This window comes from Ovis canadensis, chromosome 14, assembly GCF_042477335.2.
Source record: "Ovis canadensis isolate MfBH-ARS-UI-01 breed Bighorn chromosome 14, ARS-UI_OviCan_v2, whole genome shotgun sequence".
In the NCBI taxonomy this organism is placed as follows: domain Eukaryota; kingdom Metazoa; phylum Chordata; class Mammalia; order Artiodactyla; family Bovidae; genus Ovis; species Ovis canadensis.
This window is the reverse complement of record NC_091258.1, coordinates 24,238,824-24,252,546: the sequence shown is the minus strand read 5'-3', so window position 1 is coordinate 24,252,546 and position 13,723 is coordinate 24,238,824. Positions and strand designations below refer to the sequence as shown.

The 13,723-nt window shown below is 51.0% G+C and overlaps 1 protein-coding gene across 1 annotated transcript in view; it reads right to left on the bottom strand.

Moving 5' to 3' along the window:
- Window positions 1-6,104: 6,104 nt before the first annotated feature.
- The window catches only part of CRISPLD2 (cysteine rich secretory protein LCCL domain containing 2), a 70,134-nt gene continuing 62,515 nt past the window's right edge, over window positions 6,105-13,723 (bottom strand). The window contains exon 15 of the mRNA XM_069549659.1: window positions 6,105-8,502. Coding sequence (XP_069405760.1) covers window positions 8,448-8,502 — 55 coding nt within the window. The 3' untranslated portion in view covers window positions 6,105-8,447. The remainder of the gene's footprint in view (window positions 8,503-13,723) is intronic.

The following is a 13,723-nucleotide window of genomic DNA, read 5'->3' as shown; positions in this document are numbered from 1 at the left end:
TGGGATTAGCCTATGCAAACTATTATATATAGAATGGATGAACAGCAAGACCCTACTGTATAGCATAGGGAACTATATTCAACATCCTGTGATAAACCATCATAGGAAAGAATATGAAAAAGGACCCATATATGGGTCACTTAGCTGTACAGCAGAAATCAACACACTGTAAGTCAACTGCTGCTGCTGCTGCTAAGTCGCTTCAGTCGTGTCCGACTCTGTGCGACCCCACAGACGGCAGCCCACCAGGCTCCCCTGTCCCAAAACAAACTTCTAAAAAAGCCAAAGTAGCTGCTATTATTGTTCCCATTTCATATATGAGGAAACTGAGGCAGAGACGTTAAGTACCTCATGCAAGGTTTCACAGATTTTAAGTGGTAGAGCTGTGATTTGAACCCAGGCTCACCAGCTCCAGATTCTCCTTCTGCCCCCTCTAAAGTATCATACAGGGAAGATGTCAAAGGTTCCAACTATGAGGAGTTGAAAAGGGAAAATGAGACAGAGCACAGACTGGAACCTGAAGCCACATCAGTCCCCAGTTCCCAAAACACTGCCCCAATAGTCACCAGCTCCAGAGGGGCTGGGACAAAGACCCCAGAGCTAATGGTGGCAAACCCAAGCGTCCAGGGAGACAGCTGTCACATGGACAAGCAGCCACCATTGCTCAGCCCGCAGGACTGGTGTCCACCTGCTAGACTGGGTTGAATAGTATCCCTCCCAAACTCATGTCTCCCTGCAACCCCAGAATGTGACCTTACTTTGAATTGGGATCTTTGCAAAGGTAATTAGTTAAGGATCTTGAGGTGGCCACGTGACCTGGGGCAGACATTGGAGTGACGTGGTGAGAAGCCAAGAGATGCCTGGGGCCCCCAGAAGCTGGAAGAGGCAGCAAGGATCCTCCCCTAGAATCTTCAGATTCTAGAAGTTTCAGACTTCTGATCTCCAGAACTGTAAATGTCTACTGTTTAAGCTACTGGATTTATGGTCATTTGTTACAGCAGTTCTAAGAAGTGACACCTGCAGTTCTCACCTGTTCACAGGTGAGCCGGACCTGACCTACTCAAGGTCCCTTCTCCCATTCATCCTCATAGGACCCACTTGATAGCTGGATCTCATCGTGGAAAAAGATGCATCTCTCCAAACTTCCTTGCAGCAAGGAGTGGCTGTGGGACCCAAGTCTGACCAAGAAGGTATCAGTGGAAATTCACGGGCTGAGACCTCTGGGAAAACTATGCTTCCATTGTTTTTCTGGTTGAGACAGACTCGGGTTTTCCCTCAGAATTCCAGAATTGAAAAATACACTACCTGGAATAAAAGAGGCGGAATCAAACAGCCATGTGGCTTCTGCCCTTCATGGTGTCTCTTCCCTCCTGGAAGGTCTGCTACGGGATAGGGGTGAAGAGTCATCTTTTAACCACAAGGACACACGCCACTCTCTGAAGATGGCAGAGCAGCAAGTGGGAAGGAACCTGGAGGACTCCCCAAGCATGCATCCCCAGGACCTCCCTGCCACTGTGGCTGGGTCTCCGTTACATGCAACTCAATGCATTCCCAGCTGACATTTTGACAAAGAAAATCTAATTAGGATTTGAATTATATTTGACACATATATTGAATTAGCAAATTGTTGATGGAGACGTGTGCTTATTAGAGACAGCACAAGCTTGGTGCCCAGTTAATCCTGGCATGTAGTAGCACTTGGCACAGGTGGGTTCCTTTGCTGCCTTCCTGGGTCAGACAGGGGTGGGAGGGCAGTGGGTCTGGACTGGTGCCAGTGGGATGGAGTGGAAATATCCTTGGACCACGGCCACGAGAAGGTGAGAGCCCACGAGCTGGGAGCCTGCTGGCTGACAGGCCAGCCCATCCCCATTCAGGTGGCAGCAGGGCCCAGAGGGCGGCCTTCTGCCCACGTGGGATCCAGGCCAGGTACTGACAGAAGAACTGGTTTAATGGTCTGTCTCCTGGTCCTTGGAGAAAAGCTGCTACCGGTTTAGTTGGCCAGGATGAGTCAAAGGAACACCATGAGGGTTTCGAAACCTGGGCCTTCGCCACCAGATTTATTTTTTTAAGGGCCTAAAAGATTTTTAAAGTCCCAGTGGTAGTCTAGGACAGGTCTTGGTGTGAAAAATTGGAAGGAAAATGGGTAAGACAAACAAACAAATCAACCCCATAAAACATGTAATGGTTTCAGGACCACCCACCAAGCTGCGGGGTTTTTACTTTTCCTTTTTAGAATGAAGTGGCCATGGTTTGAGGAGCCAGGATTTCACAGTTCCTGTCATCCCTTCCGTGGGTCCCCAGGGCCCTCGGGGCAGGGCAGGGGAAAGAGGGAAGGCAGGTCTCTGCTGGGAGTCAGAATCAGGGAAAAGGCTCTGAGGTCGATCTAGTCCAGGGATCTTCCAGCTTCCCTTCATAGTCTTCCAGGGAAGAGGCGTCACGCCCTCTTCATAAGGCCCATTTCTCTTTTGGAAGTCCTGCCAATCTGAATCTTCCTCATTGTACTTGGTAGAAATCTGTCTCCCTGTGGCATGTACCCACTGGTATTAGTTCCACGCTGCAAAGCAATGTAGTGATACATGTGGCAGCCGTGGGCACCCACCAAGGGCTGAGCGTGTCTCAAGTATGACCTCACTGAATCCACATCCAACCGTGAGCGCTGTCATTATTGCCCCTTTACAGAGGAGGCCACTGACACTCAGAGAGGCTCGGCAACTTGCCCAGTGTCACAGTGCTGGTGAAGAGCTGATATGGGATTCAAATGCAGGCATGTCTGCATCCTGGCTCATAGCTCTTAGACCACGTGACCCCTTTGTGGCCCCCCCCCCCCCCGGTCTGCCTCTCTTCTCTCTAAACCTTCCTGTTCCATCACAGTTGCTCAGATAAACCTCGGACTGGGCATGTGACCCACTGGTGATGAAAGCAATGCAAAAGCAGGCCCACTGGGGAATCCCAGGAAGGATTTTCTTCCCCAATAAAATACTGTGGGAAAGAGGACCCACCCTCTCGTCCCTTCTTCCCATCTCAGACTCAGTGTGGGGACAGTCTGTGATCGGCTGCCATCCTGCCCACAGAGGAGGGGGGAGGTTCTCATGATGCTGACCAGCTGTCCCGGCATCCCTGAGCCTCTGCCCCCAGATCACTTCTGACTTCTCACGTGAGATATCTGGATGTTTTCAGAATGATGATTCTCCAACGGACCCAGCACCAGAATCATCCTGAGGGCTTGTGAACTCCGACAGGTTCTGATTCACAGGATCTGGGTTGGGACCCGAAAATCTGCCTTTCTGACAAGTCCGGGGGCTACCGCATGGGTTCGTGTTAGCTGCCACCCCAAAGCATGTCAGCCGGCACAGTGGCCACGATTACTAGAGCACCTTTCAGCCCGCAGCTCCCCTGGAATCACTGCTCTTAGGCGCGGTGAGGTCACTGTGAGAAATTCCATTTCCTAAATGAGCAGCCAGAGGCCCAAACAGGCAGAAGTGACTTCTCTGGTAAGCCAATGGTTAAACCTCCCCCATTTCAATGCAGAAGGCATGGGTGTGATCCCTGGCTGGGGAACTAAGATCCTACATGCTGCACAGTGCAGCTGTGAAAAAAAAACAAAAAACAAAAAACACCAACTTGTCCAAGCTTCCTCAGTTGGTAAGGGGGTGGGAGGCAGGCCAGGGACCCTCAGGCCAGTGCTCAGTCCCTGGGTCACCTTGTGCGGAGCCTCCTCTGTTGGGGTCCCCAAGCAGCATGGTGGCATTCAGCCTGCTCACACCACTCCTACACACCTTTGCTGCGTCTCAGACCGACTCTGCAAGAAGGGAGTGCCAGCTCCCTGCAAGTTGCCATTGCCTCCCCAGCCAGTGCATCTTTTGTGTGTTGGACATTTGGGGGCAAAAACTTCGGGACCCAGGGTTGCGGCATCCTGGGGGTTCAGAAGAACTTCCTGAAGCAGGAGGAAGAGGTGTGGCACCAAGGAAGGCTGCAGGCTCTGTAGAAGAAAGGCTGGAAGGGCCACTCCCAGTGCCCAGAGGTTGCCATTGATCTGGGGGCGGGGATGGGGGGGGTGGGCATGTCCATGGCCTTGACAAAGCATTGGTCAGAAAGCTGCATTTGCCCAAACATCAGTCGTCATCTCATCTTTGTGATTTCTGTGACCCACCCGCATACCTACTTACGCAGTATTTTTAAATCAACATTTAAAAAGCCTTAAATGGGAACTTCCTTGGTGGTCCAGTGGTTAAGAATCCACCTGCCAATGCAGGGGAAACAGGTTTGAACCCTGGTTCTGGAACTAGGACCCTACTTGCCACAGAGCAACAGAGCCCGTGTGCCACAACTACTGAGCCTGTGCTCTAGGCCAGGAGCCACAACTACTGAAGCCCACAGACCTGCAGCTGGTGCTCCCCAAGAAAAGCCACTGCAATGTGAGCCCAGGCACCACAATGAAGAGCAGCCCCCGCTCAATGCAACCAGAGATCGCCTGCCTGCAGCAATGAAGACCCAGCACAGCCACAAACAAATAAATTAATTCTTAAATTAAAAAGCCACAAGTACATTTATTAAAAAGGAAAGCTGAGAATTCCCTGCAGCTCCCTGTTCCAGCGGTTAGTACTCTTCAGCTTTCCCTTAGGAAGCAAAGGTTTAAGTAAGATTTCGCCTGCCACTGCCAAAAAAAGAAAAAAGGACCATTAATCCCACCATTGATGGGAATGAGAAGCTCTTCTTACAAATAGATGGCCGGTGAAAGCAAAGGCAGAGCGTGGATGGGGAGATGAAAAAGGTCGGCCAGGAGCCCCCAAAATGGTTTGGGGATGTGGCGCTCGAAACACACAGAGACACACGACTCCACCGGACAAAACCGGACTGACGCCGGGGAAGACGACGTCTATTCAGGGCTGAGCTGGGGTTCCCCCTCCCCAAAGTCATGTGCTGAAGCCTTAACGCCTGATACATCTGTATGTGGAGATGGGGCCTCTGAAGATGAGCGTGCTCAATCGTTTCCGACTCTTTGGAACCCACTGGACTATAGCCCTCCAGACAATAATGCTGGAGTGGGCTGCCATCTTCTCCTCCAGGGGATCTTCCCAACCAGGGACTGAACCCGCATCTGCCCGCACCGCAGGCGGATTCTTCACCACAGAGCCACCAAGAAAGCCCTTTTGGAGATAACTAAGGTTAAGTGGGAGTCTACGCGGTAGGAACTGATCCTACAGAATCTGACCTCGTATGACGAAAAAGAAACACCAGGAATGCTCCAGCAGAGAAGACTCAGTGAGAAGGGGGCGCCTGCAGGCCCAGGAGAGAGGCCTGAGGAGAGCGGCCCTCTGAGCCTTCATCTTGGACTTCCGGCCGCCAGAGCTGCGGGGACAGCGGAGAGGACTAAGATGCTGATGGAGTGAGGGTAAAGCTGTCGTACTCACCACGCCGTGCGACTAGCTGGTCAGGAGGCAGCCCCTCAGGCCACAGCCGAGCCCGGCCGACGGGAACCCACAAGCACGCACACACCCATGTCCGCACGCACACAGGCCTTCACGCCCCCACGTCCGTAGGCCCCCACGTCCTCACGTCCTCACGCCCCCACGTCCTCACGCCCCCACGTCCGCAGGCCCCCATATCCTCACGCCCCCATGTCCGCAGGCCCCCACACCCCCACGTCTGCAGCCCCCATGTCCTCACGCCCCCATGTCGTCGCGCCCACATCCTCATGCCCCCAAGTCGTCACGCCCCCCATATCCTCACGCCCCCACGTCTATAGTTCCCACGTCCTCACGCCCCTACGTCCGCAGCCCCAACATGACTTACGCTTCACGCACATCGGAGATGGAAATCCTTCCACAATTAGCATCTCCGGGCCGGTGCGCCGCGTTTCCGGGAGGATGGCATGAAAAAAATCAACCAGCCTGCTGCTGCTGCTGCTAAGTCTCTTCAGTCGTGTCCAACTCTGTGGACCCCATAGACTGCAGCCCACCAGGCTCCCGTGTCCCTGGGATTCTCCAGGCAAGAACACTGGAGTGGGGTGCCATTTCCTTCTCCAACCAGCCTGGAACGAGCTTTTAAACGTTTTATTACACAAACGGTTGAGGTGTGCCCGTAAATGATAAGTCCCAGAAACGTTTTAGAAATCAAGTCAGTTTTATTGAAATGACAGCAACGTGGTCCCTGTTCAAGCGAAGCACACATAAATTTACAATAAATTTTTGTACATAGGAAGTAGTAAAATACATCATTTTTCATAGAAAAAAGCACACATGTAAGCTGCGGGCTGAGTGAGCCTACAGACAGTATGAAAAATCAGAACATGATGGGAAAACCCGGAAGGAAACCAAAACTTTATATTTTGGGGGGTCCCAGTAACACTGTCGGCCAGATTTATCATCTTCTTATGGTTGAGGTGCTGAAGGCGCCGTAGGCACTGGTAAACACACTAAATGGAAGGGGGTCCCTAATTAGTAGGAGAGCTTCTACTTGGAAGCCCTGTGTTCATTTCTGGAAGATAAATGGTTCCAACTTCAAAATGTTTGTGAGAGTGAAAAAAATAGCAAGACCTGGTTCTGGGCAAGGAGTTTTTAGTCCATTATTCGGGCCAGTTAATGAAGGAAGGAGGAATTTTATTTTTAAATGATACAGTTCACTCCTATTGGATGTTTCAGACTCTCCCTCAGGCAGAATGCTTTAAAAGCAAACATACTGAAATTCCCCTGGACTGCCATTAATTCTAAAAACCCAAACTCAGAGTTTGGACGTGGTCACAGCCACCAAAGCCTAGTGACAAGCAGAAGTCCAACAGTGTAATACCTAGCTAGCATCCAGAGGTTTCCAAGGACTCAGATCTTTGGCAGGGACAAGGTGAGTATCTGACAGTCGGACCAGATTCTTCCACTCTGACATCTGGAGTCGGACAGTCAGTACTTACGAATTATAACAAGCCCGCAGTGTGCAAAGCAAAACCAGTCCTGCTCATTTCAGCTCTTTCAGGGTTAACGGTTTCATTCCTTCTACAAACTCCCTCTAGCTGGGAATAGTATTTACCTTCTGTTTCTGCTCTAATTAGGGATACACGGATGGAAGCACCAGCTTGGTTCCCCAGGTAGAGTTCCTCGTCCGGACTATCTTAATTTTTTCTTTTTAACTTTTTGCTAGCTCTTTTGCCTTTGAAATATGCTGATTGAGGGTGAAATCAACATTGAAACTGGCATTCACGAAAGTGATCTATTGGCCAGTCTGGTGGTGGAAGGTGGAATTTTACCTTCTGCAAAGAAACACTATTTACAGAAGAGTATTTTATTTCACTGTGGGTTCGGGTCGAGTTATATGGCGATGGGAGCCAGAGAGCACCATGCTCCTCGGAGCCTCAGGAACATTTGGCAAGAACCGTTCCACAAAAACAGGAAGAGAAATCCCCCGCGTGTGTTACCATCTCTTGTTATTATGCCGCAAGATGGTTTCATAACCACAGGCTGTGTCTCCTTCCAGAGCTGCTAACCTCGGCGAGGAATGTACTAAAGAATGAAGCCATTCCTCCCACTGCAGAAAAATAGGTCATCTGACGGACGGGGAATCTGCACACTTCAGTGCCATTTTTAAAGGCAGCAACTAAACAGCCCTTCTTTGGCTGTTTTTAGACATCTTGGTGGGACCCACAGAGAATGAGGGGTTGAAATGAAAAGGTGGGCTTCATACAGAATCACTTGCTAAGCAAAGACCCTGGTGGGAGACACAAAAACTCGTCTGGGCGGGGTGTGAGCCGCAGCGAGGAGGGGAGCAAGGCAGGGTCCTGGTTCATTAGTCCTCAATGAGACCAAAGGTCGAGGCAGCAGACAGACAGGCCACATGGACGTAGGAAAGGACCAAGACAAGACACATCTCTGGAATTAGGGCTGAACTCGAAGTCAACCAGCACTGCTGTGTGTAGAACCAGCCCGCATGCAGCAGGACGGGAGCAGGACAGGCGCCAGGGCAGAGTCCCCCAGACCAGCCCGTTTGTCTGACCAGCAAACATTAATCCCATTTTCACCATTGGTAGGGACAGACTGTGTTTCTGAATGTTTTAAATAGCTACCTCTACTCCATCCCTGAAACTCCCCCGCCCCCAAGTGTTCTCCGTGCGCCTCTTTCCATGGCCCCAGTGCCTCGCGGTGTCAGCTCCAAATTCTTCATTCTCTCCTCTGGTAGGAATCTTCTCTCCATCCATAGAAAGACACCTCCGCAAGGAGACCCCTGGGCCTCAGCAGGATGATCACCAGCTGTCTGCTCAGGACCCCTGGGATGCTCTCTCTTCCCGATGCGAGGAGCTGAGCCCAAGGCACGGCAGACGGGACACTGGACGCCAATCAAAGGAAGCTTCCTGACTCCCCACATCCCCAGCCCACCCCACCCCCCGCAATGACAAAATAAAAATAAAAAGAGAATCCCTAAAGCCGTCTTGAGGACGTGCCCTTCTCCCCAGCCCTGCAAGTTCACTGCCTCACGGCAAAGATGCGGAAGGCCTTTCCGTCTCTAAGGGTCCTCAAGCTGAAAAAGAAGGAAGAGCACATGTTACTGAAAGTTCTGCAGGGATCGAGCTGGGGGTGGGGGAGCTGGGTGTCCCCAGGTCCCCTCAGTGGAAGCAGTGTGGCCAAGAGATGCTTCCTAAAGCTTCAGGAACAGGGCCCACCCCGGCCAGGAGCAGCTGGCAAAGCCCTCTGCCTCTGCAGACACGCCCGGGTCTGAGTCCAGGTCTGGGTTGTTAAGGTATTTCTGTTAACTTGGAATTGGCTGGCCCCTGTCTGTCTGAACGCAACTCAGCCTTTAGGACTTCTGCCTGGTTTTTGCTACCACCTGTCAACCCAAAGAGAAACCGCCTGCTTGACTGATTAATAGGGAGGTGTTAAAACAGTAGTGCATGTGTTCCAGTTACTAAAAGAGGCACAACAGTTGAGCTCGGCTATTGTATAGGAGTGTAGAGAAAGTTGCTCAGTCGTGTCCAACTCTTTGCAACCCCATGGACCATGGAATTCTCCAGGCCAGAATACTGGAGTGGGTAGCCTTTCCCTTCTTCAGGGGATCTTCCCAACCCAGGGATCAAACCCAGGTCTCCCGCACTGCAGGCAGATTCTTTACCAGCTGAGCCACAAGGGAAGCCCTGATGTGAAGAACTGACTCACTGGAAAAGACCCTGATGCTGGGTAAGATTGAAGGCGGGAGGAGAAGGGGACGACAGAGGATGAGATGGTTGGATGGCATCACCAACTCAATGGACATGAGTTTGAGCAAGCTCTGGGAGTTGGTGATGGACAGGGAAGCCTGGCGTGCTGCAGTCCATGGGGTCGCAAAGAGTCAGACACGACTGAGCAACTGAACTGAACTGAATTGTAAAGGAAGCATTTTCTATCCACCTTTACCTCCCTCCCACAGTGGAGCCATTCGTATCCCTATTTTGCAGGCAAGAGTATGAAGGCAAGGAGAAAGTCAGTTTCTACAAGTCACACAGCCAGAAAAAACCACGCTCTCAAGATGGGAGCTAAATCCTTTTTTAAAAAGCAAAAAAAAAAGAAAAAACACCCAGCTTCATTGAGATACAACATGCCAGGAAATTCATACTTTCCAAGTGGACAGTTTGGTGACTTTTAGTGATTTGGGGGGCTATGCAATCATCTCCACAGTCCAAGTCATTACAGTCATCCCCGGAAGGTCTCTGGTACCCATTCACAGTCAGTTCCCCTGGCCAGTTCTGTTGCTATGGACCTGCCTCTTCTGGACCTCTCGTGTCAATGGAATCACACAGTGTGTGACATTCTGACTGGCTTCTGTTCTGGGCATGGTGTTTTGAGGTTCACCCATGTTGTGGCCTCAAAACATCATGCTCAACAGAAGCCAAGCACAGAAAGCCAATCACCCCTAAAGGAGAACCAGTCCACCCTAAAGGAACTCAACCCTGAATATTCACTGGAAAGGCTGATGCTGAAGCTGAAGCTCCAGTACTGTGGCCACCTGATGTGAAGAGCTGACTTCTGGAAAAGACCCTGACACTGGGAAAAATTGAGGGCACGAGGAGAAGGGGAGGGCATGAGGAGAAGGAGATGGCAGAGGATGAGGTGGTTGGATGGAGTCACTGACTCAATGGACATGAGTTTGAGCAAGCTCCGGAAGAGAGTGAAGGACAGGGAAGCTGTCGTCCGTGGGGTCGAAAAGTCAGACACGACTTAGTGACTAAACAGCAAAGCAGCAGCATGTTGTGGCGTGCTCAGCGCTTCACTGCTTCTCTTACCAAGTGGTGCTCCAGCACGTGGGTTGATCCCACACCATTAATCCCTTCCTCAGTTGATGGACTTTAAGTTTCTTCAGCTTTTGGCAAGTATAAACGATGCTGCGATGGATATTTGCATACAGGTTCTTGTGTGAATGTGCGCTTCCAACTCCTTGTGGGTATATACCTAGGAGTGGAATTACTAGGTCGTGTGTTAGATGTATGCTCAACTTTTTAAAAACCTGCCAGGCTATTTTCCAAAGCAGCTGCACTATTTTCCATCCCCACCAGCGACACACAAGCAGCCTCCAGCTTCTCCACATCCTGTCAACGTTTGTTTTTGTCCCTTTTACAGCCATTGGCTCCCTGTACAAAAACAGCTTCCTCGTGCTTTTGACCCAACTGCATAGTACTGTCCTGTAGGGAGCTACTGTGTACTCAGTCGCTCAGTCGTGCCCGACTCTTTGCGACCCCACGGACTGTAGCGCAACAGGCTCCCCTGTCCATGGGATTTTCCAGGTAAGAATACTGGGGTGGGTTGCCATGCCCTCCTCCAGGGGATCTTCCCGACCCAGAAGTCAAGCCCGTGTCTCCTCTGGCTCCGGCACTGGCAGGCAGATGCTTTTTACCACTGCACCACGCTATTATCATATAGTTAACTGGGTCCCTGAGGATGGATATTTAGCCATTTCTAATGTTTTGCTTTTGCAAAACAGAGAACAACCTGGTCCATGGCGCTGCCTATATCTATAGGAGGGCACCCCGGGATAAGCTCCTAGGAGTGGAATTACTGTATCAGAGGATATGCCCACTGGTGATGTGGGCAACCTGCTGAGTTGTGTTTCAGGAAGGTCAGCATGATTCACACCCTCCTCAACTATGCACGGGGTGGCCTGTTAACCCACATGCCTCCAGCACAACCCCTCATGTGGCTTTTTTATTACCATTATTTTTTTGGTTGAGCTGGATCTTCTGGAAATGTGTATCAGATGGGAGCCCTTGGCAAGAGGGGGCGGTGGGGAAAGTCCAGAGCCCAGAAATGACAGAATGTTGGTGCCAGAAGCCCCCATGGGCCTGCAGAGGCAGAGGGCAGACACTGTGGTGGGGGCTGTGGCAACCCTGTCCTGCAGTTTTCTCAGAAGCTCAGATTTCAGGGCCCTCCTCGGGCCTCTGGGCTGCAAGACTTTCCTGGATTCTCTGCCCAAAGGAATCGTCTGGGAGAATCACTCAGAGCCACACACCCTCGGCTATTACACGTGCTGGGGACAATTACCAGGGTTTGTGATTCTGAAACTCTATGGATGGGGCAGTGGGTGCCCCCATCCATAGGACCCCCAACAAGCCAGGGGCAGGGGCCACTCAGGCTGCCGTCCAGACAGGAACCCTAAAGTTCCTGCCAGACATCCCCACTGAACCACCACCCCACCTGGAAGGCACAAGCAGGCTCTGCTGAACGGGCTGTTTATTTCTCAACACATCAGACAGTGGGCCAACTGAGTATCATGTGACATCAAGTGGGTCCCTCCCGCTGCCTCGGGCAAGGTCCATGCTTCAAACATTTACCAAGCTCCAGTTCTGCTAGGAAAGTTGACAATTGTGTGTGTCTGATGAAAACCAAGTGTGACCTGATAAATTAGAAGACAACCTCCTTTTCTAAATCTTGCCCTCTGACTCTTTCTAGGTTAGTTTGTAGCTCCCATGAGGGAATGTAAACCAGCACAACATTTCTGAACAATTTTCACCAAAGGTATTGGACGATGTTCCTAAAATATACTGAATAACTTTCATAAAGGGTATTGAAATCCTACAGCTGGTTCTGAACAAATAGCTGAACTCATCATTTTATCAGTCACTGAACCAGTATTTACTGAACACCTACTGTGTAGGGGCATTGGGGTGGGTGTCGGGGACACAGGGTTAACCACACCTGTGAAGGGGTTCTTACCTTCATGGAGTTTACAGTCTGGGGGTGAGAGATTAACCGCTAAATAGGTGTAAAGAGTAATTGCAGACAGTGGCGGGTCCTGAGGATCTGATTAGATCGGGGGCACAGTGTGGGGGAGAGTGAATGGAGACCCCACAGCAGGAGGGTGCCTCCTTGGGGAGCTGGCATTTTTGTGTAGATGTAAACAACATGAGGGTCCAGCCATGGGAGGTTTAGGAGCTGGGAGGGCCCAGGGTTGGGTACCAGCAGGTGCAAAGGCCCTGAGGTATCCAGGAAAGAGAGCAGGCCAGTGAGGGGTACTGCTGTGACAAGGCAGATGCTGTACCAGGAGGGTGGGGAAGTGGGTGGGGTGACCTGCCTGGCAAAAGTCGGAGATTTTTTTCTCACCAGGGCTTGAACAGGAGAGACATGCCATGCATCACAGAAAGAGGTCAATTTGGTGGCTGTGGCTATGCTGCTAACAGGAAGTTACCTAAGCAAAGTGCAGGGGAAGCACACAGGTTGTGCAAAGATGTTTTTTGCTGTGTTGTTTACAATAACAAAAAAAAAGGAACCAACCCAGATGTCAGTCAACTGGGTAAAGAAACGATGGTCCGTCCATGCAACAGAATATCACGGAGCCATGGAAATGATGGTGTGGCTATGTCAGGCATGGGAAATATTGGGAAGACACTCACAACTGTTGTTGACTGAAAAAAAAATTAACAGAACAATGCAGGCAGTCTGATTCCTTTTTCTGTAGAAACAAAAACAAAATCACAAGGGAGTTCCCTGATGGCACAGTGGATAAGCATCTGCCTGCCAATGCAGGGGACTCGGGTTGATCCCTGGTCTGGGAGGATTCCACGTTACACGGAGCAGCTAAGCCTGTGCACCGCTCCTGAGCCTGAGCTCTAGAGCCCAGGAGCTGCAACTGCTGAAGCCCATGTGCCCTAGAGTCCGTGCTCTGCCACAAGAGAAGACGCTGCAAAGAGAAGCCCGGCTGCCACAGCCAGAGAGCGGCCACTGCTTGCCCTAGAGAGGCCCTCGGAGACCCAGCGCAGCCAAAAGCAGAATTAATTAAGAGAACGAAGAAACAAAGTGTTACTGTGTAAATAGAAATAAAAATCTGGAAGGAAACCACTAGAGTGTTTACAGTGGGATTTTCTGTGATAGTAGTTTCTTAAAACTATTTGCACTATTTCTTGAAATTTCTCTAATCTTACTATGAAAAGTTAGGGGGTGAGGAGGAAGGGAAAAAGAGAAAGAAAGGAAGGAAAGAAGAAAGGGAGAAAGAAAGAGAGAGAATGGGAGGGGGGAGGGAGGGAAAACCGCGCAAAAACCCCCAGTGAGAACTGGGGAAGAACCGGAGCTGGCCTGGGAAGCCTCTGGGGCGTCCCAAGGGTCACTGATCTACTTGACGAGCTGGGATGGGAGCTCCGGGAAAGGTTGAGGCACTGTAGCCTCGGGTGGTATCACAGCCCAGCCCTGGGGAGTGAGTCCAGGCTTCCGACGGCCCCTCGCCTGCCCTGGGCACCAGTGATCAGCTCTCCAAGCCAGCGGCTGTGTCTGGCACACACACC